The 23510-nt window shown below is 36.6% G+C and overlaps 1 protein-coding gene across 4 annotated transcripts in view; it reads right to left on the bottom strand.

Moving 5' to 3' along the window:
• ADAMTS6 (ADAM metallopeptidase with thrombospondin type 1 motif 6) overlaps positions 1–23510 on the bottom strand; it is a 144199-nt gene that overhangs the window by 101204 nt on the left and 19485 nt on the right. For 3 of the 4 annotated variants that reach the window (XM_054652324.2, XM_077171332.1, XM_077171331.1), the window contains exons 5-7: positions 22787–23004; positions 22192–22275; positions 21550–21695 (exon numbers count right to left, since the gene is read on the bottom strand). In XM_054652324.2, coding sequence (XP_054508299.1) covers positions 21550–21695; positions 22192–22275; positions 22787–23004 — 448 coding nt within the window. The remainder of the gene's footprint in view (positions 1–21549; positions 21696–22191; positions 22276–22786; positions 23005–23510) is intronic. The other variant, XM_054652325.2, reaches the window with a different exon arrangement.

Below are 23510 nucleotides of genomic sequence, written 5' to 3'. Positions count from 1 at the left end.
AACCACAGATTGCTGGCTGAGAATATATCACAGGTGTCAAGAACAAAACATCACAAAACATCAGAGGAGCACACTGTAGTTGTAATTTCTGTTTGGGAGGCTGAAGAGCATTTATCTTTTCATTTTACCAGATTACAAAGAGAAAGAAAAACTCCAATTAAAGAGTAAAACTAAATGTTCCATGAGGAACAGCAGAAGATAAATCAAAGCACAATTATAAACAACAAGCATATAGCATTCTTTTCTGTTTTGTGGAAGCTCTCACTGAATACTATAAAAAGCTTAAGATTGTCTTTCCTGATTTAACTGTCCTCTCAAAAAAAAAAAAAAAATCAAACACCCCCCCCCCCAAAAAAAACCCAAAAAAACCAGCCAAACCAAAATCAAACCAAACAAACAAAAATCCAAATGAGCAAGCAAAAAAAAAAAACCCACCACAAACCAAAAATCTTTGGATGTGTCCAAGAATGCTACTTCAAATCTGTATCATAAAACAGAATGAGCAGCATTACAATATGGGCATATTTCTAAACTTGGTTCTTATTTCCACCTGTAACTTGCTAAATTGTCTTACTGTGGAAAGTACAGAAAAAGTATGAAGAAGGTGTGGATACTGTTTTTCAATGACCAGGTTGCACAAAAGCAGAAGAATTCAGACTACCCTAATCTGCTATATAAAGTGTTAAAAGAAAAAGTACGTGGTGTAGAAGTCTGTGGATGATATAAAAGTACAATATCTTTGGCATAAGTACTAAGAATAATGAAGAGATAGTAAGCCCTTTTTTTATTGTTGCCATGGGTTCAGGGGATGCAGACATCTGCAGCATGGCATGGACAAAGGTACTAATATTCAAAACTGTAAGAATTGTAACTTTATATGACCCAAGCACACTCACTGTAAAATTCAATTTCCAAGTGAATTTCAATAACATGCATGCAAAAAGCATGCATTTAAATACTGTACTTCATATTTTAAAGGATTTACAGGTTTTTTGCATTTATGCCTGTAGTGCCACAATCAGACCTTTTAGCAGATAAGAACCCATAGTAAGAGATCCTGTTTGGATCTCTCAGCAAGTCCAGAGTATCAACACAACTGAACGTGTAAGTTTCACACAGATAATTTTCACCTTGGCATGAACACAACTCTATCAAAACCATAAGATTTAGGTGACTAAATATTTGGCAATCAGGCCCTGTTAGGTGCAAGCTGAGGGGTGAAGGGTGGAGGAGTGTATGTATGAGGCGTCTTAACAAGTATTTTAATACTAACACACACGAAAGTTCACAGAAAAAGAATGTTATCAAGCAGCCACAGCAAAGACTGAGACAAGCAAAAATGTAACAGTTAAATAGAAATTTTGTCAGAATATGGCAACTGATACTCATGTTCTAATGAGCAGTGGGAGTCAGGATCAATTCCACACTGTAAAAAAAGGGAACCTTACATACAGATGACCCAGCACCTTGGTGACTCAGAGGGAAGAGTGCCATCTACTGAGGCAATAACTTAATTATAATACAACCAGCGAATCCTATTTTTGTTGTGAAACAGAAAAGAAGTTTTAAAGGCAATATTTAAGTGCCTCCTATATCCTATTGAAAATCTAAGCTTTTTATTTTTAAATATTACTACCATTTATAAGATGGTGGTTCTGTGTTCTTAGTAGGCTAGTGTTTTAGCTGAATTAATACTTAAAATATGCCTGAATAACTTCTAAGGGCTCTATTTCTAAACAATCTAGGAGCTTTAGTTTCCAAGTAAAAGATGTCACTTTCTGAATATTCTGCCTCTTAAAAAAGCCTCATATTTGGACAAAGAAACATGAAGATACTCAAAGGGACAACTGAAAAAGGCCTTTATGCCTTTTTATTTTCCTTCGTATAAGAGTCTGGTTTGGAGTATTACTGTGTTGGAGGACAAAAAAAAATAAAAAATAAAAACATAAAGAATCAGTAACAGAAGATATTCTGAATTTATTTGACCTTTGGGTTAATAAACTTGTTGATAATCAACCTGAAGCATACTTTTCAGCAAAATTAACTACTTCTAGAAACATGCAGTAGTCAAAGAAAAGTACATAACCTCTTAGTGTGTTCTGTTTGACACTCTTTGCCAAGTATAGCAGAATATTATTTGTGTACAGATTTCAAATTCTTTAACTCAAATTGTATAAAGCAAGTGATTAGTTCTGGATGGTTGTGAACCAATTCCTCCTGTGTTTTATATATTTGCTAAATATACAATACAATCTGAAATCTGGTCAGTGAAAAGTACTAGAAATGGATCACAAATTGTACAATCAATGTTTCTTTAAAGGTCATAGGTATATATTAAATTTTGTTCTCCAATACAGCATAATAAAACTATAGCATAGCAAACTGTCCTACTGGAGCCCTTGCCAAACTTAAAATCTGCATGAAGACCATTACAGTACTTGTAAAATGTTCAATTTCTATTTTTCACCTCTCTGGTTTCATTTTTCAAATAGCTTGCCTCACTTGTGTTTTACTATCTAAATGGGAAAACACATTCAAATGCATACACATGGTAGTTTACTCAAGTATAATAAACCACAGCTTTATGATGGCTATTTAAAAGAAAAAATTCAAAAAATTTCATCTGTGGAAAGCAAAACTTCAGAAATCTGACCATGTTTCTACAGTTACCTAAAAAAAGCTGCATTTGAAATATGAAGCAATCATGAGCTGGCATTCTTGGACTTAACCTCACTAAATGTAACAGGAAATTACTTGGTAACTATTTAGAAAAAAATAGACACATCGAGTAGGAGATCATCAAGATTTTGGGTTGAGAGCAACTATAAAATTATGTCTCATATAGTGTTCAGGGAGTGTATAGCACTGAAAAACTAGAATTCTCTGAGGTGCATCTCATCAAATCCTATAGATTTATGTATGTTCCAGTTCTCCAGCTTGTCACAAACTTGCATTTCACTTAGAGTGGGTAGAACTTTGTTGCCCCAGTCCTTGCTTTGAGGTCCATGACAGACATGAAAGTATTTTTCAACAGAGCTACCATAGCATGCATGCATGATAGAACGAGTTCTGAAATGGAAGGCAAGGTCTTCCATAGAAGACCACTATCCATTTGGTAATTTTAACTAAATTACTGTTATTCCAGATCTTTCAGTTATAAAGGCAAGTAGCAGTAAAGAAATTTGTTTGGTTTTAGTAAGTTTAGTCATATATAAGCAGAACTCTTCACACCAATTACATAAAAGATATTACAACAAATACATAGCAGGCTCAGAGAGGGGAGGCTTGCCCTTTTAAAAGAAGAAAATGGCCTGTCTCAACCTAGGGTAATTAAAAGGAAAGGAGACAGACTGCTGTTAATGAGTGGGGAGGTCTTAGACATGTGGGTTAGGGCAATACCAAGGACAACTATAGGCTGGGTGAAGAATGAATTGAGTAGCCCTGAGAAGCACTTGCGGGTGCTGGTGGCTGAGGCTGGACATGACCCAGCCATGGGCACTCCCAGCCCAGAGAGCCACACGTGCCCTGGGCTGCATCCAGAGCAGGGTGGGCAGCAGGGCCAGGGAGGGGATTCTGCCTCTCTGCCCTGCCCTGCTGAGACCCCACCTGCAGGGCTGCATCAGCACAGGAAGAATATGGACCTGCTGGAGCAAGTCCAGAAGAGGCCACAAAAATGATTAGAGGGATGGAGCACCTCTCCTGGAGGACAGGCTGAGAGAGTGGGATTGTTCAGCTTGGGGAAGAAAAGGCTTTGTGAACACTTTACTGCAGCCCTTCAGTATCCAAAAAGAAAGCTGGAGAGAGACTTTTTACAAGAGCTTGTTGTGACAGGAGAAGAGGTAATGTATGAAATCGCCTCAAATGTATGAGATAGTCATGACCTTTTCTCTGTTGTGTCTTTATAATCCCCTTTGTTCAAAATACTACACTAAACTGCCACTTACATATATATGTATCTTTGATATTGTGTTACCAGACACAAAATCTTTCAGTTTTTATTATACTCTTTTCTTTAATTTCTATCTATTTCTAGTTTTTAATCTAGCATCTTACACAGTAGTTTACCTAACAGTATATTACACAATGGAAACAGCAGTTCCAGAACCAAAGTGTTTTACTGCGAGCTAGAAGAAACCATGCACACTAAAACAGTAAAGGTAAAAGATAACTTGGGAAAACAGGTACAACTTAACTGATTAAGTGTCAAGTGATCAAGTGAAAAAATCGTCTCTGAAAACACACACTGATAAATTCCATCATATGCCTGTCGTTTACAAAAATCAAATACATTTACCAGTGTGTCTGAAATCCAAAATTCAGGCACTCATATGAAGGAGGTTCACACACCGAGGACTGTACATTGTCTTAGTATAAAAACATTTTTCCTCTGAGCCTCTGAACAGACTTTATAGACTGCATACTTCTAACTATATAGAATCAAGGGACAACACTATTTCCAAAGTTGAAGACAATGATGTAAAAGGTTGAAATTCCTTAATGAAATACCCTATGGGAATGGAAGGAATTTTAAATGAGAAAAATCTATCCCAGTTGAACATGACTTCTCACTGCCAAATCTTCCCCAAGACTACAGAGAAGCACAGGAACTAAAACCTTAGCCAAAGGACCTTGATGAACCTTTCAGTTTTGTGAGTTTTTATTATGTACCTATTGTCTCTAGACTTTAAAAAAAAAATTCCAAAGTACACATTTATTTCACACTGCCATGGGTGTATGACTCCAAATAACTGTTTAACAATAGAGCAATTCTATTTCTACAGATGAGGTGATTTTAGAAACAGGACACTAAAACACATCTGTATTACCAGTCCCACAAAACATTGCTCCAGACTACCTCACAGAAAATACTTTTATACAGCTGCACCAGACACTTGGGACACAAGTGATTTAAGATTTGTATGGGAGAAGACTCTCTTCAACACACAATGAGGGAGCAAAGGATACATCTGAATCTCTAGGATGGCAGAAGAGCTTATGGCATACAGTATTTACAAGATACAAGAAGGTCAGTAACAATGAGCTCTAACAAAAGAAGGCACAGAGAAATAGCATCACTGAAATAGCAGATATAATTTTGCAGGCATAATACCATTAACATTTTTATTCCCTTTCCTCATTCTACAGAAGTCATATAACTTGAACTCAAGCATGGCAGGGGAAAAAAACCCATCAAGTTGGGAGAAATGCTTTTTAAAAGTAACACTATACATTGTAAAAGAAGTCCTAAGTATTACATTTTGTTTTTAGAGTGACACTTTGGTGATTCAGGCTGAGGAATCTGCATGGTTTTGTTGGGTTTAAAGTGTGGAAGGAAAAAGTGGTTTTGGTGTCATTCCCCACACATGCAAACACACAAAATGTTCTTTTGTTCCTCCCCCTCCTTCCATACACTAAATCTAGTTGTTATCCCCTATAAGCAAGAAGAAAGTACTCTGCCCTCTAAATGGCCTAAATCCTTCAATATGATATACTCATGCAGAGTTAGTTTTTAGATATATATAGTTGTGCAGAGCCAAGTTAATATTTAAGGCACTTGGCATAAGTATTAGAGTTTGACTTAGAGATCAAAATACAGGACTGCAGCCATAGTAAATACTCTTCCTGACAACTCACTAAGCAGAAACACTTAAAGAGAAGTTACATGTATGGAGGTCACAAAGGATGATAAAATTATGTATTATAATTATATAATTAGATATTATTCTGATGGCAGAAAGGCCTTTTGGATGAGGTTGAGAAAGATTAAAATCTTCTTTTACAGCCAAAGCAGCCACACTGCATCTGTGTGTCTCTAACAGCTCAATGTTTTAATATATTCTTGATTCTTTTAATGGTCAAAACAACTTCAATTTATCCATTACACATAAATAGATATATCAAATTTATTGAAATAAAACTGCTGCATGTAACAAATAATGATTTTTATCCAACTAGAACACAATATATTTCACTGCACTGTGCTACCACAAAAAAAAATCATACTGTGGTATAAAGGAAATTAAAGGAAATTTTAATCTTCAGGCAGGAAAATACATATTGAAAATAAATACCTCTCCTCTCTCTGAAAGAATGCAAGTTCACCACTACACCCTTCCACACTAAAACACTTTATATATTCAGTGCTTGCCTGAATAAGTTTCAAGTAAAAGCTTTTATAAACCATTAAGAAAAGCATATGTCAGTTTGAAGGGATGTACAGAGATAAAATAGTTCAAAGTAGAGAAAAAATAGAGACTAATACAGAATAAACAGATAAGGTACAGAAAGAATTCTAGTCAGAATTAAAGAATACTTTCATGACCATGCATGATGAAAGTAGATGAGAAGAGAGAGAGGCAAAGGTGACAAAAAAGTTCTTTGGTTTTTAGCTGGTTAAGACTGGTCTTTGCAGATTACTTATTTTGTATACAAAAGTAAGAACAACACACTTCAGGAATTGCTCTGAAGATATAAATCAGGTATTTAAAATCATTTTTAATCATGGATTAAGGCTGGGGTCCAGAGAGAAAGAGAAACAATTCTCACATAAAACCAGAAAGGGAAAATTACTATTGCAATATGTGCTGAAAAATTAGTGATTGTTGGGTCAATTTTTCAAGTCAAATAATCAGAAACACCTTCATGGCAGTTTGAGTTGACAAGGGTTCCCTGTACTAGATCTAAGATTTTCTATTATTTACCCAAGGGTTCCCTGCCCTAGGTCTAATATTTTCTATTGTTAATTACCATATTGCTGAAATTTACCATCCTAGCTGTGTACGAAAATAAATGTTAAAATAAAACCTGTACACCCCTACTTATTTTAGTATTCGTTCCACTTATATAAGACCTTAAGTTTATAGGTACTATGCAAACCCTAAATATAAAAAGCTCCATGAACATAAAAGCACTTTTCATACAAAGCAGTATTTTCCTATTTGTGATAGTTGATGCTGATCATGACCAGTGTTCCAAGTCTAGTTCAACAGCATTTATAACTTAAATTCTCTCTGGATATAAAATATTCACAAAATGCAACAGAGCAAAAGTGCATGAAACATTCAGTACAAAGGATCTAAGCACAATGTGGTGCCATATTATCAAATATTAGAATACCCATCACTATTGAGAAACTAACACTTTGAGTCAATAAACCATTCTAAATTGCTTGAATATAACTGTTGCCTATTAATGAAGTGACCAGTCATTAGTCAAAAGAACATACATGCATATAAATTTTTTAAAAATTAATTCAAATTATTGATTACATGTATTAGCTTGAGGTATCACTACCACATGTGTGAATGGTGGTAAGCCTTGGCAATGCACATACAACAACTTTGGGCTGTCTCCACAGTGTTCACAGAATCTCAGACGCTATGGATCATGCAGTTCAAAAACCCCTGCTGTCACCAGGGACATCTTCCACTGGACCAGATGCTCAAAGCTCCATCCAACCTAGCCTTGAACACTTTCAGGTATGAGGCATTCACAGCTTTGCTGAGGAACACCTAGCAGTGCCTCACCACCCACACAGTGAAGAATTCCTTTCTAATAACTAATTTAAATAATAGAATCATAAAATGGATGGGATCTATAAGGATCATTGAGACCAGCTCCAGGCTCTGCACAGGACTCCCCAATAATTACACCATGAGCCCAAGAGCATTGTCCAAATACTTCCTGAACTCTGACAGACTTGGTACTGTGATCACTTCCCTGGAGATCCTGTGCCAGTGTCCAGAGTTGAGGAAAAAAAGTTGAGGAAACTTTTTCTAATACCCAATCTAAGCCTTCTCTTTAATGCCATTTTTCACTTGGGTCCTACCACTAGTCATCAGAGAGAAGAAATCAGTGCCAGTCCTTCTGTTTCCCCCTGGGAGGAAGCTGTATACCACAATGAGTGTCCCTCAGTCTCCTCCAGACCAACTGACCTCAGCCATTCCTCATATGGCTTTTCCTCTAAATCCTTCACCATCTTTGTAGAACTCCTTTAGACTCTCTCTAATAGTTTAATATCTTTCTTATACTGTAGCACCCAGAAGTGCCCCCAGCACCCAGGGTGAGGCCACCCCAGTGCAGAGCAGAGCAGGACAATCCCTCCTTTGCCTGGCTGGTGATGCTGTGCCTAAAGGCCCCAGGACACACTTGGCCCTCTTGGAGGCCAGGTCACACTGCTCATTCCTGTACCTACCCTCTTTCAGTTTAGAGAATCACAGAATAATCAAGCCTGAAAGAGGTCTTCAAGATCATCTGTTCAACCACCAACCCAGCACAACTACTGTCACCTCTAAACCATATCCCTAAGTTCATATTGAGAGCACTTCCAGAAATGAGGACTGTACTACCTCCCTGAGCAACTTATTCTAATCCACACTTGCAGTGAAAAAATATCGCCTAATATCTAATCTGAACCTCCTTTGCCACAACTAGAGACCATTTCCTCTTGTCCTTTTACTTGACACTTGGCAGAAGAGATTGGCCCCCACCCCAATACAATCTCCTTTCATGCAGTTGTAGAGAGCCATGAGGTCTCACCTGAGCCTCTCTTTTCCAAGCTAAACAGCTCCAGATCCCTTAGCCTAATGTGCTCCAGCCCTCTGACTTAGTTTGTAGCCCTCCTCTGGACCTAATTCAAATATAATAGGGGCCCCAGAGCTGGATGCAGGACTGCAGGTTGGATCTCATGAGAGTAGAGGGGGAGAAGTACTTCCTTGCCCCACTGGCCACATTCCTTTGGATGCAGCCCAAGAAAAAATTGGCTTTCTGGGCTGTCAATGCACATCGACAGGTTATGTCCAGCTTCTCATCTGCTGATCCCCCAAGACCCCTTTTGCAGGGCTGCTCTCAATCCATTCTCCATTCAGCCTGTGTTCATGTCTGGGACAGCCCTAAGCCATGTGTAAGATCTTATACTTTGCTTTGTTGACTCCCATGAGGTTTGCCCTGGCCCAGCTCTCAAGCCTGTCCAGGTCCCTCTGGATGCCATCCCTTCCTCCAGCTGTGTCGACTGCCCCACACAGGCTGGTGCTGTCCGTGACCTCGCTGAGGTGTGCTCAAACCCACTGCCCACACCGGCAACAGAGAAGTGAAAACGTTCTGGTCCCAGTATTGACCCCTGAAGAATGCCACTTGTCACTGATCTCCATGTGTTCACAAAGCAGTTGACTAGTCATCTTTCTGAGTGTAAGCCATCCAGACAATTCCTTATCCATTGGGTAGGCCATCCATCAGATCCATGTGTCCCCAGTTTAGAGATGAGGATGTCATGGGGGACAGTACTAAACGCTTTGGAGAAGTCCAGGTAGATGACATCACTCACTCTTCCCTTATTTATCAAAACCATAACTCAGTCACAGAAGGCCACCAAATTGGTCTGGCACAATTTCCCCTTGGTGAAGTTATGTTGGCTATCAACAATGACCTCTTTATTTTCCTTGTGTCCCAGTATAGTTTCCAGGAGCATTCAATCAATGATCTTGCTGATCACAGAGGTGAGACTGACTAGCTTGTACTTCTCCAGATATTTTCTTTTTCCTTTTCTAAAAATGGGGGTTATGTTTCCCCTTTTTAGTCACAGGAAACTTTACTGAGCTATCATGGTTTCAAAAATACAATGAATAGTGGCTTAACCCTTTTCTTCACCAGTTCCCTCAGGACAGCTGGATACATCCCAGCAGATGCCATGGACTCATGCACCTTCAAGTTCCTTAAATGGTCTCAAACCTGATCTTCTCCTACAGCCAGTGATTCTACATTCTATAATGATAGCCACTGATATTTATAGCCAGCAATATACAATTCTGTATTGCCTCCTGCAATTCAGGCAGTGTTGGCTGGAGGACTTGACAGTGAAGACTGAGAAAAAAAGTAATTGAGTACTTTGGCCTTCTCGATATCCCAGGTAACCAAGTCTCCTGCTTCCTTTTGGAGAGGACCCACATTTTCCCTAGTTTTCCTTTTATCCTTGACATACTGAGAGAAGTTTCCCTTGTGGCCTTTGACAGCTCTCAGCAAGTTTAATTTTATCAGAGCTTTAGCTTTCCTAATCTGATCCCTGCCTGCTCACACAATCTCTCTGAATTCCTCCCAGGCTACTTTTCCCTGCTTCCACCCTCTGCAAGCTTACATTTTTGTGTCTGAATTTGTCCAGAAACTCCTTGTTCATCTTTGAAGGCCTCCTGGCATTTCTGTCTGACTTCTTTGTTAGGATGCATTGCTTCTGACCTAGAGGAGATGACACTTGAATATTAACCAGATTTCTTGGGCCACTCTTCCCTGTGCAAGTCTTTATCCCACAGTACTCTACCGCTGTGCTGTCCCTTCAACAGCTCTCTTAGTGGCTGAAGTCTCCATGAGAACAACCAGTGCTTGGGAACATAAGGCTGCTCCTATCTGTCTACAGGGGGCCTCACCCACCTGGTCTTCCTGTTCAGACCCCCACCATAATGTCACCTGCCCTCCCTTAAATCCTAATCTGTAAACTCACAGTTAGCTCTCCACAGATGATCAGGCAGAGCTCTGTGCATTCCAACTGGTCACTGACACAGAAGGCAACACCCTCTGCTTGTCTCCACTGTCTGTCTTTGTGAAACAGCCTCATCATTCCATTCCAGCATTCAGTCATAGGAGTCATCCCACAACATCTTTGCAACACTGGTAAGACCATAGCCCTGAAAGCATGCACAGGACTCGATTTTGTTTACTCTTCATGCTACTTGCGTTAGCACAGAGGTACTTAAAATAGGTTCTTGGTGAAGGATGAAGCCAATTTACTGGCTTGAGCAGCTGGAATTCCTTCGTGCTGCTCTTCACATGTTGTCCTGACCTCTGGTCTCTCTCCAAACTCTAGGCATGTCTTGCTGGCCCTGGGATCAAACTGGTAGGAGTGGAATGAATTGAGGTTTCTTTCCTCTAGCAACTTTTGCCTAAAGCCCTCTTCACCAGCCTGGCAAGCCTATGACTGAAGACGCTCTTCTCCCTCTCTGATAGATTGACCCCATCAGCCCACAGGAGAGCAGGTGTCATGGACTGCTTCAATACAGACTTGAAATACTACATATAGTGCATATTAGTAGTTTAAATTAGGAGTATCTAGAATTTGGCATAAGTGCATGTTTGGGTGTTTAATGAATGACTAGTGATTTAAGAATGACACTCAATTATACAGTATTGGAAGAGATTTTTTTATTCACAGTGTTGATAATATTGTTATTGCAAGCCCCCATTAGATTGATGAGAAGCCATACAGCAAGGAAAGGCCAGATCAGAAGTTCAAAGATTTACAAGTCTAGAAATCAGTAAGAATTACAGCATTAAAAAAACCCAAAAATTGTTGCAACTATAGAGTATATTCCCACTTAGAATACTCCTACTGCCACAATTTCACTTGCTGATAATAGGTCAATGCAGCAGCAATAAAAGAGAACTGAAAAAAATAAAGGTAGGAGGAACTAGAATATAGTGTATGAAAGAGTAAATCTACACAAGACTTCCTAGTCATTCAATGTGTTTACAATTGCACATGTAATTCTTTACAGTTTGCCAGACCACTGCTTTTTCACAGGCTTTGACAATATAAATGGTTTGACCAGAATTTCAGTTAGTTCTCAGTGTTATCTCAGTCTTCATATTCCAGCAACCATATTTTCCAGAGTTAACTTTATATAGCAAAGACTGTATAGCATGTGTCTTACACTTAGTTCATACAGTAATGACTGTAAAACATGTATCTTTAGAAAAGTAGAAATGCCAGTCAAGGAAATAACTGGGAACGCATATTCACAAATAAATGGGAATGCAACATAGGCAGTAATTGAATTCTGAATATATCATATGTAAACAAATGTGGTTTCTTATTTTCTATATCAAATTTCTCATTCATTAAAATATTTGTATTTGAAGCAGAAAACAAAAGACTTTGATTTTATATGAGTTTCTAGAAAAAATTTATCTCTTGTTTAGTAAATCTGATTTCAAAATCAACTTCAGTACCAATTAGCCCTGCACATGTGGTTAGTCCAGCATGGCAATTACAAAATATTCAAGTATATAATTTTAACTGCAGATTTTTTCTTTACTTCCACCATCCATGTCTGTCAGAATTTTAATAGCTATTAAAGTTACATTTCATTATACACTATGAAAGTGAAACAGAACAGTTACAATTGCAGACATGAAATTCAATTTATTTCTTTACTTGAGATGACTCTGTAATATCCTGCTCCTGCCTATTCACACCTGTTCTTTGAAAATAACTAGAAAATTTCCAGACACTTCCCTTGAGGTGTCACTTCTTTGCTATAGATTCACTGAGAGCAAGCAGGCAAGGGAAAAAAATCACCAAAAAACCCACTGTAAGTAGTGCTAATCACTTTGGAAAGTACACTTAACACATTGAATATACTTAAAAATTAGATGGAAAGTTTATAAAAGCCATTAATTTAATACAGAAATAGGTAGCTCTTCAGAGAAAATACCATACCTAATTTAAAAAAGGTTGAGACACTCATGCACATTACTTCATTATTCCACTGCAATGTTTTTCAGAAAGTTTTAAGCAGCATGGAACAGACAGTGCTCAGTTTAGGTTTTACTTCACTATTTGCATAATTAAAATCAAATAGCCATAAACTCAAATTGAAATCTTATCCAGATCCTACTAAAATAATGGTCATGCTGCAAGTGATCTCAAAGCATAAAGAATCATGCCCTCCATTAGAAAGATTCGAGTAAATTATCAGAAACTAGAGAATAGTGAATACTAAAACTAAATAGATATGATGTTGCCACTAAAAGAATGAATTTACAACCAGCGTCCTAATTAAAACCACATTTTTAATGTACTCATACATAACAAATCTAATAAAAGGTAGCTGTAAAGTTGACCTAAATAGTCCAGACTCATGTTTAAAATGTGAAGAAAACATGAAATTGTAGTACATAGATATTCATGTGCGGCAAGAGACAGAATTTATGCAACAGATCAAAATCCAAAACTGGTCAAAATCCAGGGAATAAACTAGCCTAATATGTTTTTATGGATTGTTAAGAATGAAAAAAAAAATACTCAAATACTGGCAAATGTATTATTCTGTCAGTCATTGTAGGTTATGAAAATAATAACATCCCCAAGAGAAGGGAAAAACATAGAAGAAGGTAAGTATTCTACTTGGACTACTAAGAAAACTTAAAAATGAGATATTTTTAAACAAGTGTATGTACTTTATTAAAAAAAAAAAAAGCAAAATACAACATTTGAAACTGCTAGAAAGGCCTTTGTCAGATATCTGGCCAAGCAGTAACTGAGTGTTCTAGCAGATATCCCAAACTATTACCACCAAACATTTCCTGGAAAAACTATAATTTGAATAGTTTTATGACCCTTTGTGCAACTCAGAAGGTGAATGCCTGGATAAAAAAAAAAAGGGGGGGGGAATAGGACATAAAAAGGTATTTTTCACTGTTTTTTTTCTTTCTCTGATAAGTTTAGTGTACAAATGGAAAAAATTATTTATAAATTACAGAAAGCATTAACATACCATTACTATCAGCAGCACATGTAGTTTGGTATTTTATGGCTTTATCCTGATGCATTATTAATTGCCAAAAGTTTCACTGCCACATTTAGAGGAAGACTTTAACTGGGACAGTTATGAGTTGCATTGTTCATCCTGTGTGCTGGTAGATATTCTCAAATCTTCCAATTCAGAAAGTCACCAGGTGTCTAACCAGCTCCCCTCAGCGAGCACATCTTAAGATAAATTTGTGGGATTACACCCAAAATTTCCGTCTCGCCTATTTCAGTTGAGATAGGAGAACATTATTTTTATTGAGTCTTTTTATTCGGTACCATTTATTTTAACCAATCTAACAACAACAACCGAAAAAAAAAAAAAAAAGAGAAAAGAGCTTTCAGACTTCAAGGCAGAGCATGAAAATCTGAGCTTAACTCCATGACATTGGTCACTTTTCTGGATTTGGTATTAAATAAAGCACAGTTTGAACACATTTTGTCCATCTGGAATGGATTAGGCAAACTCTGGGTATACCTTTTCCATCCTTTCACCCTCACAGACTAAAATTTTATGAACTAAATCAGAATACACATCTTGTAACTAACCAGCTGTACACTAAGAGTCAAGTAATGGCATCAGAAATTAAAAACAACAGCCTTTTTATTAATTAGAAAACATTCCACTCACACGTTGTGCTTGTTAATTAGCTGCAAATAACCTGCTGGTTGACATTTGCCATGCAATAAGCAGTTTTTCAGATTCACATTCTAGCTACTTTATTGTTCCACATGAGTTCCCTCAAATCCCACAGAGTCTATTTGATTCCCTTCAGCTACAAAATCTAGGAATAAAGTTTAAAGACAAATTTACCCCCATCTACCCCTCAAAAAAATCCAATCAATTAACCAACCAAACAAAAAAGCACTCATAAAAACATTCTCAGCCATGAGTGGACACCTGAACAATATTTTAAAACTTATCCTGCGAACATGAGATGGGGGAATAAAAAAACCCACCCAACATGTTTATAACTGTCACAGAAAGGGGAATTACATAATATGCCAAGGGATTTCATTTATTTCCAGCTACTTCCTATTTTCTTCTATTGCCTGTTTTATCTACTGATTTCTGTCATGTCACAGCCTACAGACTCTCACCTCACAAAAAGACAGAAAATGGGTAATAGAGAATTCTTCACTGAGATCTTTGAGTAGGTTTCCCCCTCACACAGAATACACAGTGCTTGCAATCATGGAGCATGGCTCTAGACCCAGATTTACCTAAAGTGAATCATCTACACACTAGATCACAGTTGTTATGCCACATGTCTCAATCACAATTTCTCTTTTATCAATCTCTCATCATTCCAAAGAATATGCCTTAACAGAGATAGCAAAGACCCCCAACATGTTTTTGACACGGAAGTAAGAATATAGAAATATAAAAGCTATGACAGTGGTGCCATATCTAGCAACGTGACTGATTCAAGTGGTCAATAGCGGGTCTCTAAAAAGGAGTGTGAGGAATGCATCCTGTATAGAAACCCTGGAATAAACATTCCTATGTGAAGCACTGTACACAACATAAAATGCCTCACTTTCCTCAGTCTGCTGAGCAAAGCCCTAGAAGACTTCAATTTTGTTTGGGTTTTTTCCCCAAATACATCATTTTGAATATGCAGATATATTTTTTCCTCTTAGACCCCTTTAATTCCCTGTAAACAAAGATACATAGGAATTTAGTGCTACTATTTGGAAGCTGGCTCCATACATTTTATATACCTGCAGAGACAGTCACTAGGGGCAATACATGCCTCTCTGCTTTTCAAACCTCTCCCTCAATCTTACACGTGGTGACAAGAAAACCAAGTCAATGGACACTGTTATGATTTTTGTGCAAAAATCAAATCAGGAAACATAGTCTCCTGTCAGGGGCTTAAATTCATCTCAATGAACTCCAGTAGAAAAAGCTAAAAGGCTACACAAAAAACAAGGGTGAAAACTGCTTAATGGACTTCATAGTCAAGTAAGTAAGAAACAAGACACAGAATTACTGCTTGAAATTGGAGCTCTTCTTACAAACTGAGGAACTAGCCACAGGATGAGGATCCAAGACAAGGCTACATGAGAACAGAAATGCTTTGGATCTACAGATTTATCGGACAAAGCTGGGAAATTGTGCTCATGGAGCTTGATAAGAGTACCTTGTATTAAAGAGGAATCTTGCAACAACTTAAGAAGCCCAGAAGAAAAGTGGAAAATGCCTCAGCAAAGAAGCATAATAAGCTTGGACCTGCAGGAGTAAAGGAATGTGCAGAGTCCTGGCTGGTTGGCCTCACCTCGCTACCCAATGCCTTAACTAGTACAGAACCTGATGGGGCAGTGCTACTTACTATTACAGAACAAAAATATACTACTAACTTATAGGTTTGCAACTGACATGCAAAAGGAAAAGAGTATCCATTAAACAAATTTTCTTTTAGGACTATTATCTGGCCAATGCAACTACAAAACCATCCCTGGCTGCCTAAAAACTCTAATGTTATTAAAAAAATTAAAGGCATGATTGTGGTCAGCTCAACACAGGTATGCAAAATGAAACAAGAAACATTTTGTTCCTCTTGAGTATCTACAGCAATGTCAGAAACATTTCTGTTCTTAGATTATGAACCACAAGAATTACAAGGGTTTAGGATTGCTGCCATTTAAATATACTTTCTGTATCCTAAGAAAAACTGGCAGCACTGGCCTGCACATTGCTTGCATCTCACAGACAAAAGGAAGTGCCCCTTACCCATAAGGGCACATGAATGAGCAAACTGATTGAAGCATCATGAAATTAATCTTATGCATATACAATAAACATAAACCAGCTCTGTAAAATTCTCTCCTTGAAACACTCAAAAAATCCACCATGTAATATTGCTAATGCCTCCCATATGGGCTTCAATAGTGTTGCTAGAGAAATGCTGCATGCTCATACTGGTGTTAATGCCAATAGCAGCCATATCACACTGCTTAGCAGTACACCTACTTAACTAGTTACAAGTACCCAGCAAAAATACAACTGTCTATTAAGAGAGAGCTCATTCACTGTCTCACAACATTAACATATACAAACCCACTTAGGACCCAGACAAATAGAAAAAATGTGCCATCTGGGATCCTGAGCATTTTTACTCTTATCAGTACAACCTGCAAATTGAGGTGTATTTGACTTAATCAATTATCAAAGTTGATATTATATCAATTATTAGCTTATATCAAAATAAAAACATCTACAGCTCTCATTCTTTATTCAATCAAATAAGGATCCTTCCAACAGAGCATATCAGTTCAGTGGAGCTGTGGAATTAATCGTTGCTAAAACAGTAAACCACTTGAGAACTTAGCTCAAGTGGATTTCAATCCAAGTAAAAGATTTTTGTATTTCAAGGTATTTAAGTCAAGAATTTCAGAAGGTATATCTACATAAAACCACACAGGTTTACAGTCTTAAAATTAAGTCTAGTAAGTTTTCTGCAAGAATGTTTCCATAAAAGCACCCTAGCTGCAAAGAGATCTTAATGATTTTATCAAGCATAGTGAATTTGTTTTCCTTTTAAAACGTAAAACAAAGTCAAGGTGTGTGAACTACCAACAGTAGATGACATTTCATTCAGCAATTTTTGAGAAGTACTGTTTCCTTAAGTGATTGAGGTTTCAAATGTTTCTCTGTTTAAAACAATTGCATCTCACAGATTAGATTCTGTCCCTTTAGAGACACACACCTCAACTTCCCCCCAAAACCTTCCTTTCTATGGCCCATCCGGTACAGGTTTTTACTTGATCTACTAGCACACCAGGAGGCAAAGTAATCTTCCATCTCAGCAGCAAAACACTCCATTGCTGCAATGTTTAGAGAGTCAGCCACACATCCTTTGGATAAACAACTATTTAGTACCTGGACAAATCAAACTAACCCTCTTGAGCTTTAGAGAAATGTAGCACTGGAGAACACTTCCAGGGTAAAGGAAAAACAAAATTTTAAAAAAATTTTCACCTTCTCAATACTGTTGCAGAGTGTAACCTAGAATCCAACCTTCTGGCCATGTAGGTACACAGGAAAAGGAATGGTTCTGTTCATAATGTATAGGTAATGAAGGCATTCTTAAGGAATGCCACAATTCCTACTTTATGATCTTTAAGATCAAGAGAAAGAAGCAACTAATCAAAATGGAAGGAAGCTTAGTTCAAAAACATAAATAAAAATAAAATAATAGCTGTACACTATAGCTTTTAAGTTTTGTGGGTTTGCAATCTATGGAGACCCTATTTCTTAAAGAGTTTCTGAAGAAACAAAAAGAGGAAGCAGCTTAAGGAAGGCTCAAAAAACAAATCACCAAATAAGAACTAACTTCAAAAAGGCAAATTGATACCTCTACAATGGGGTAGAGATGGGGTGGGATGCACAAGCCTCAAAATTGTGGCTTTTAAATTTAATAATCTGACATTGTGCTAAAAAGCAAGATTATCACATAATGATGCAAGAACACAGAAACCAAATGCAAGAGCTCTATCTTTATCAAAGGACTTGAGATTAGACATCCATTCAAGTTTTTCTCCTATTTTTATTATTTTGTAGTACAAAATAATTTTAAGGATTCACTAGGTTTATCTAAAATCTTCATGAAAAAAAAGGCGACATTGTCTTAACAGCATTACACCAATAATCAACCTCATAGTTCAAGTCTGTCTGCTTAGTATTTTACTTCCACCTGCCTCCAAGAACCAAACTTGGATAATTTCAGCAGAAAACACTGAATTCTGACACCTAAATATATTCTCTTACAGGAAAAATGTAAGTGATCCACAATATAAGGTCTTACTTAGACCAGCCTCTGGCCTGTGTATTTTTAATTAGCAAACAAGAAGTTTTCTGCAAATTCCCTACCCACTTAGCAGACTGCAGGGTGGCTGCAGAACCACAGCCTACAGACCAGGCACACCAAACACAGGCAGGCTCTTGTCCAAAGACTGGTGGCTTAGTAGGCATGGCAACGCCTCTGCGGGACTTAAGAGATCAGTTTGACATACCTCCACTCTAGTGAGGCTACCTGGTTTTATTTAGGATACAAAAGTCTTATACAGCTTATTTAGGATACAAAAGTCTTTCTGCATTGGTCAAGCAAATGCTCCTAGAGAATGTGCTGCCTGAATACTGTTTTTCCCAAATCAGACCGTGACATCTTTAAAAGCAGCATGAAGGGATAGCAAAGAAAAGGTGAAGTGCTGTCTTAATTTACATGGTTGAAAAGAATGACTCATTTTCTTAAATCCTCTGCCCCACATTTCAGATAAAGACTGTTGTAGTTGCAAACTTAAATACTTAGATAGGACTCAGTAATATTTTCAAATGCATCAATACTTACTAAAAAAATCTGGTTTTAATCAACACAAAACTATTCATAATGTTGAATTGAAACTTTCCTACTTTCCATAAAGTAGAAGTACACACAATGAGCAAAAAATTGATTCCAGTGTCAAAGTCAATAAAAATGTAATTACTCCGTACAAAGCAGAGCAGCATCAGTGGGACAGATTCAGGAAACTGCTTTCAAAATACTAGTGGAGTGACTAAAAAGTATCCTAATTTTCGGTAGTATAGGCTCAAATTCCTTTGGATAGACGTGGTCATTAAAGACCTTTCCATTACATGATGATTTTAAAGAACCATAGCCATATCCTTTTCTTTCTCATATAATGCCTTAAATCTGTTTTCTCAAGTGAAAGATAGACAAGAGAATGAAAACAAGTGTATCAACATTTCAGCAATTCATTTAGAATTATTAAAGTAGTGGATTTACATGCTAATATGAATATAAATTTGTCCTTATTCATTCCAACCCCAAAAAGAACTAGTGATTCTTCACATAACCTGATTCATTTTATTAGTAACAGCTGGGATAGCTAGCACTTTTCAGTAAAAGCTGGATTTATCCACTCAAATTGATTAGTGCAGCCCTTGTGATTATATTAAGGATTCAGAATTATTATATTATTATATAAATAAATTATTATAAGCATTTTGGTGTGAAAGCATTTATAACTGAACTTTATAAAGGTAGGTATTACTAGCCTGCAGGCACAACACTGAGGCACTTCACTGATTTAAAATATAGGTATATTCTTGGAGGTGTAAACTTCTTAGAAGAAAACTAGGAAGTTATAATATTCTTACATCCCTTTTAAAAGACAGCATACACATGCTACATACTTAGATAATTATAGCCCCCATAATGAAGAACTATAAAAAGTCCTCCATATTTATTGGTTTTTGATGAAAAAACATAATTTTGAATAGCTATTACTCACATTCTCTCAAAACTTGCTCCTTTTACACTTAGAGGCTTGCAAGTCAACATTGGCTTAAGGTTTTGTCTGGAAACACAGATCTGTTTGGAACTACACTGGGAACATCCCACTGGAACACTCTACCACATCAGGGAAGCCAGTACAGAACATACAGTAATCAAATTCATTAAAGCACAGCTGCAAAAGACAGCAACTGTGATTTGTAATGCCGAATACCACCAACAAAGTGTCAGGTTAGTCAGCTGTAGCAGTAAAAATACAGAGTTGCCAATACAACTTAGGCATAGGTACACTAAAGAGCTTCAACTGACACAACGATACCACCCAAGGATTACCCCTTTTCACTTGTCTAAATTATACCAGTGAAAGTTTCATGTGCAGCAAAGCTGTGATCACATATTCTGCTTCAAAAGTCCTAGTGAAGGTATTACTTACAGGCACGAAACTGATCATAAACAAAAGCCTCTGTGAAAAATTAAGACCTTAGAATGAAACTATTTTATTTTTCATTGCATTTGATTTATTTGTATCAGAGTTTAATCTTTTTTTTACACTTCTTGAAATCTAAAAGCTTTCTGAATTACTCTAGCATTTAATCACTCTGATTTTTACTATGTACTATTTAGGATCATATGTAATTATATCTGAAATATTAATACAAAATACATACAAGTGATTCACTAGGTTCTATTTCCTCTCAAAAAGATTTGTTCATTATGCAAAACAAAACCAAGAAAAAACACCACCTCCCTCAGGAAAAAAAAAAAAAAAACAACTTCCACAAATGCTATGCAAAATTATACAAAAGATACATTATTTTAACCACTATTTCAATTTTTCTGCAGTGAATGCAGAAAAAAAATAGGTTACATACAAAGCAGTACAGAATTTGTTCTGGAAAGCAGAAATCACAATTAAAAGATCCTAATCAAAAAAAGAGCATATGAACCTGCTGCTACTTAAACAAAACAAAAAAGAATAAATAGTATCCTTAAATAACAATGAGACTTATCTTCTGGTAAAGTACAGTTGCCTACACCAAACTGCAAAGGGAGAAACACAAATGCCTTTATCAGGATCACAGGATTACAGTGCAGGTTATGTTGAATTTATCAGAGTAACAGTGAAATAGAAGCAAACAAATAGGCACATATGCAGGCTTTGAAACTACCTATTAAAATTGTCAGTTCTCATCTTAATTAAGCATAATAAATCAAACCAGCTACAAAGCAGAGTCTCATATTGCTGGAATCTGCAAGAACCTGTTTTCAGAGAAATACTATTACACTAGTTGAAGTTCTGGCTTGAAATTCTTACAAAAACACTTTACATGGTTAATAATACATTTTTCATTCTCTTTTTTTCTCTGCAATCTTATGAATTCTTTTCAATTATGAAAGTATAAAATGTTCAATAGGATTCATCTTTTCTACTGTAATACTTTGTATTGTCAAGTGAAAATAATAGCAGAAGCAAGTGATTTGCAGATCTTACTTTTCCAAATTCTTAATCTAAACTTTAATAATCTGATATATTTAAGACAACCCATCTATTAATTTTCCTCCTTTAAAGGTTACCTACCAAATATATTATTTTGCAACTAGCCTCTAGACATATATATGCTAAGAACAAGAAAGCTACAAGAAATAAAATAAACACAATACTTATGATGACCATACCTAGTAATAAGAACCGCATTATCATGGTGGGCAATCCCATTTTCTGGAATGGTGTTTCCATCACTTTGGTGGGAGAGAATGGATTTCTGCCACTTACAGAAGCTATCGAGGGACTTGTCTGCATGGTGGTTTATCTCCAAGTTTGGCTGCAATACAACATGCATACCAGAAATGTTCCAAACAAATTACTAAGGTCAGTTGTTAAGCCTTTTGAAAACTAAAATGGGACTATAATTAGAAGCAGTGGTGTCTAGGAATAAAATCTTCTTGCCAAATTTTATTTCTGTAAAATCTGACCCCAAGTTCAGCTGTGTATTACTGAACCATCATTCTTTCTGCTCCAACTTTAATAATAATTTTGTCAATACAGAAAAAAAAATAAATCAAAATACAGATCTAAAAATAAAATTGACATCCCCGAAGGTGTAATAATAGTCACCTGAAGTAAGAATACATATCTTTGAGATGATACGCAAGGAATATTCCTTTGAACTGCTTCATCTTGATTAAAGCAGTGAAAAATTATGTGATAGGTTTTGAACTCAGAGGCAGCCACTTCAATCTATACTTAAATAACTCTACATTCTATAATAACATAACTTGTATTTCACAAGGTATAAAGCTTAGCACAACAGCTCTTACCTGATCTTCAGTGAGGACAATCAAACGTGTCACTATAATATTCACAACGTTTCCTAGACTGGAATCACGATAAAGTTTGGCAACCTGACCTCCAGAAAATAAGAAAAGGCACAAAGTCAGACAAGAAACACAACTTGCTTCCTAAATAGTTAAAAATTAGCCCAATTTCCTCATGTAGTTCCATAATGTAAAGTACGTCACCTAAATATAAGTTATTTTTTGACCAAAAAAAATGACCATTCTGTTAAAAAAACCTCTTTTTAAGTCACGCTTTTCAGTTGAAACTGTTTATACCTTGTTTCATAATTCATCCAGCACAATGAGCATCTAGAGTGTCGATATAAGCAGAATAGAACTGTATAATCTGAATGTAATTATTTGAATTCAAAATTAAAGACAACAATTTAAAAGTGATCACAACACACTTCTTGACATTTTCCCAAAACGCCAAGATTTCCAGTATTTAAACTATTCATTTCTGCAAGCTAGTACTTATATTAAAGCATAATTCATGGCAATAAATAAACACTTGATAGGTCCATTATCATTTCAGTACATAGGCACTGATACGAACACAGAGAAGGATGAAACTTACAATATTCATTACACTCAAAATGTAGTGTTCAATGTCTTTGCGTCCATGGTATCCCACCATCATTTTGTCTGCTACTACCAGCGTTTCCACAAACCGTTCAAGGCTCACAGATCTCTTCTGTCGACTATGACTACTTCCTGTGCCATTGACTGGACGTGAAGCTGGAAAAGCAGATGCATCATTCATCCACCAAGGTTTGCCACTTCTTGTGAGGTCTTCTAGGAGCCAAAACAATTAAAATACTTGAGAGGGAGTCACTTGTAAAACTCATTCAAATGCAGATGGTTTATGTTGAGATTGCCATCTCCCAAGTTTCTAGCAAATGAGTCTTTCTTGAGGCAAAGAAAAATTAAATTTCTTTCTTTTCTAAATTATTTTTAACTAACTTATATATTGGAAAGGCAAATTTGAGCACCAATAATCTCAACTCCCCTTAAATTTGAATTAGCATGATAAAGCAAAAATCCTCTCTTAATATGTCTGATTTTGCACATTCATGTTACTAGTAAAGATTAGTTATAATTAACCACAAGAACACGTCAGAATTTTAAGAATAAGAACAAGAACAGCTGTAACCTCTGGAAAAAAAATACTAGAAACCAAAAATTCAAAATAATTGTAAAAATTATCTGATTACTAAGGATTAAACATGCTCATAACACACTAAAAAGCTTTTTCCCTCCTGCAAAAGTCTGTAATTTTTAGGCAATTAGGCTTACATGCC

Source organism: Agelaius phoeniceus, chromosome Z (genome assembly GCF_051311805.1).
Source record: "Agelaius phoeniceus isolate bAgePho1 chromosome Z, bAgePho1.hap1, whole genome shotgun sequence".
In the NCBI taxonomy this organism is placed as follows: Eukaryota; Metazoa; Chordata; class Aves; order Passeriformes; family Icteridae; genus Agelaius; species Agelaius phoeniceus.
This window is presented reverse-complemented; position numbering and strand designations above follow the sequence as displayed.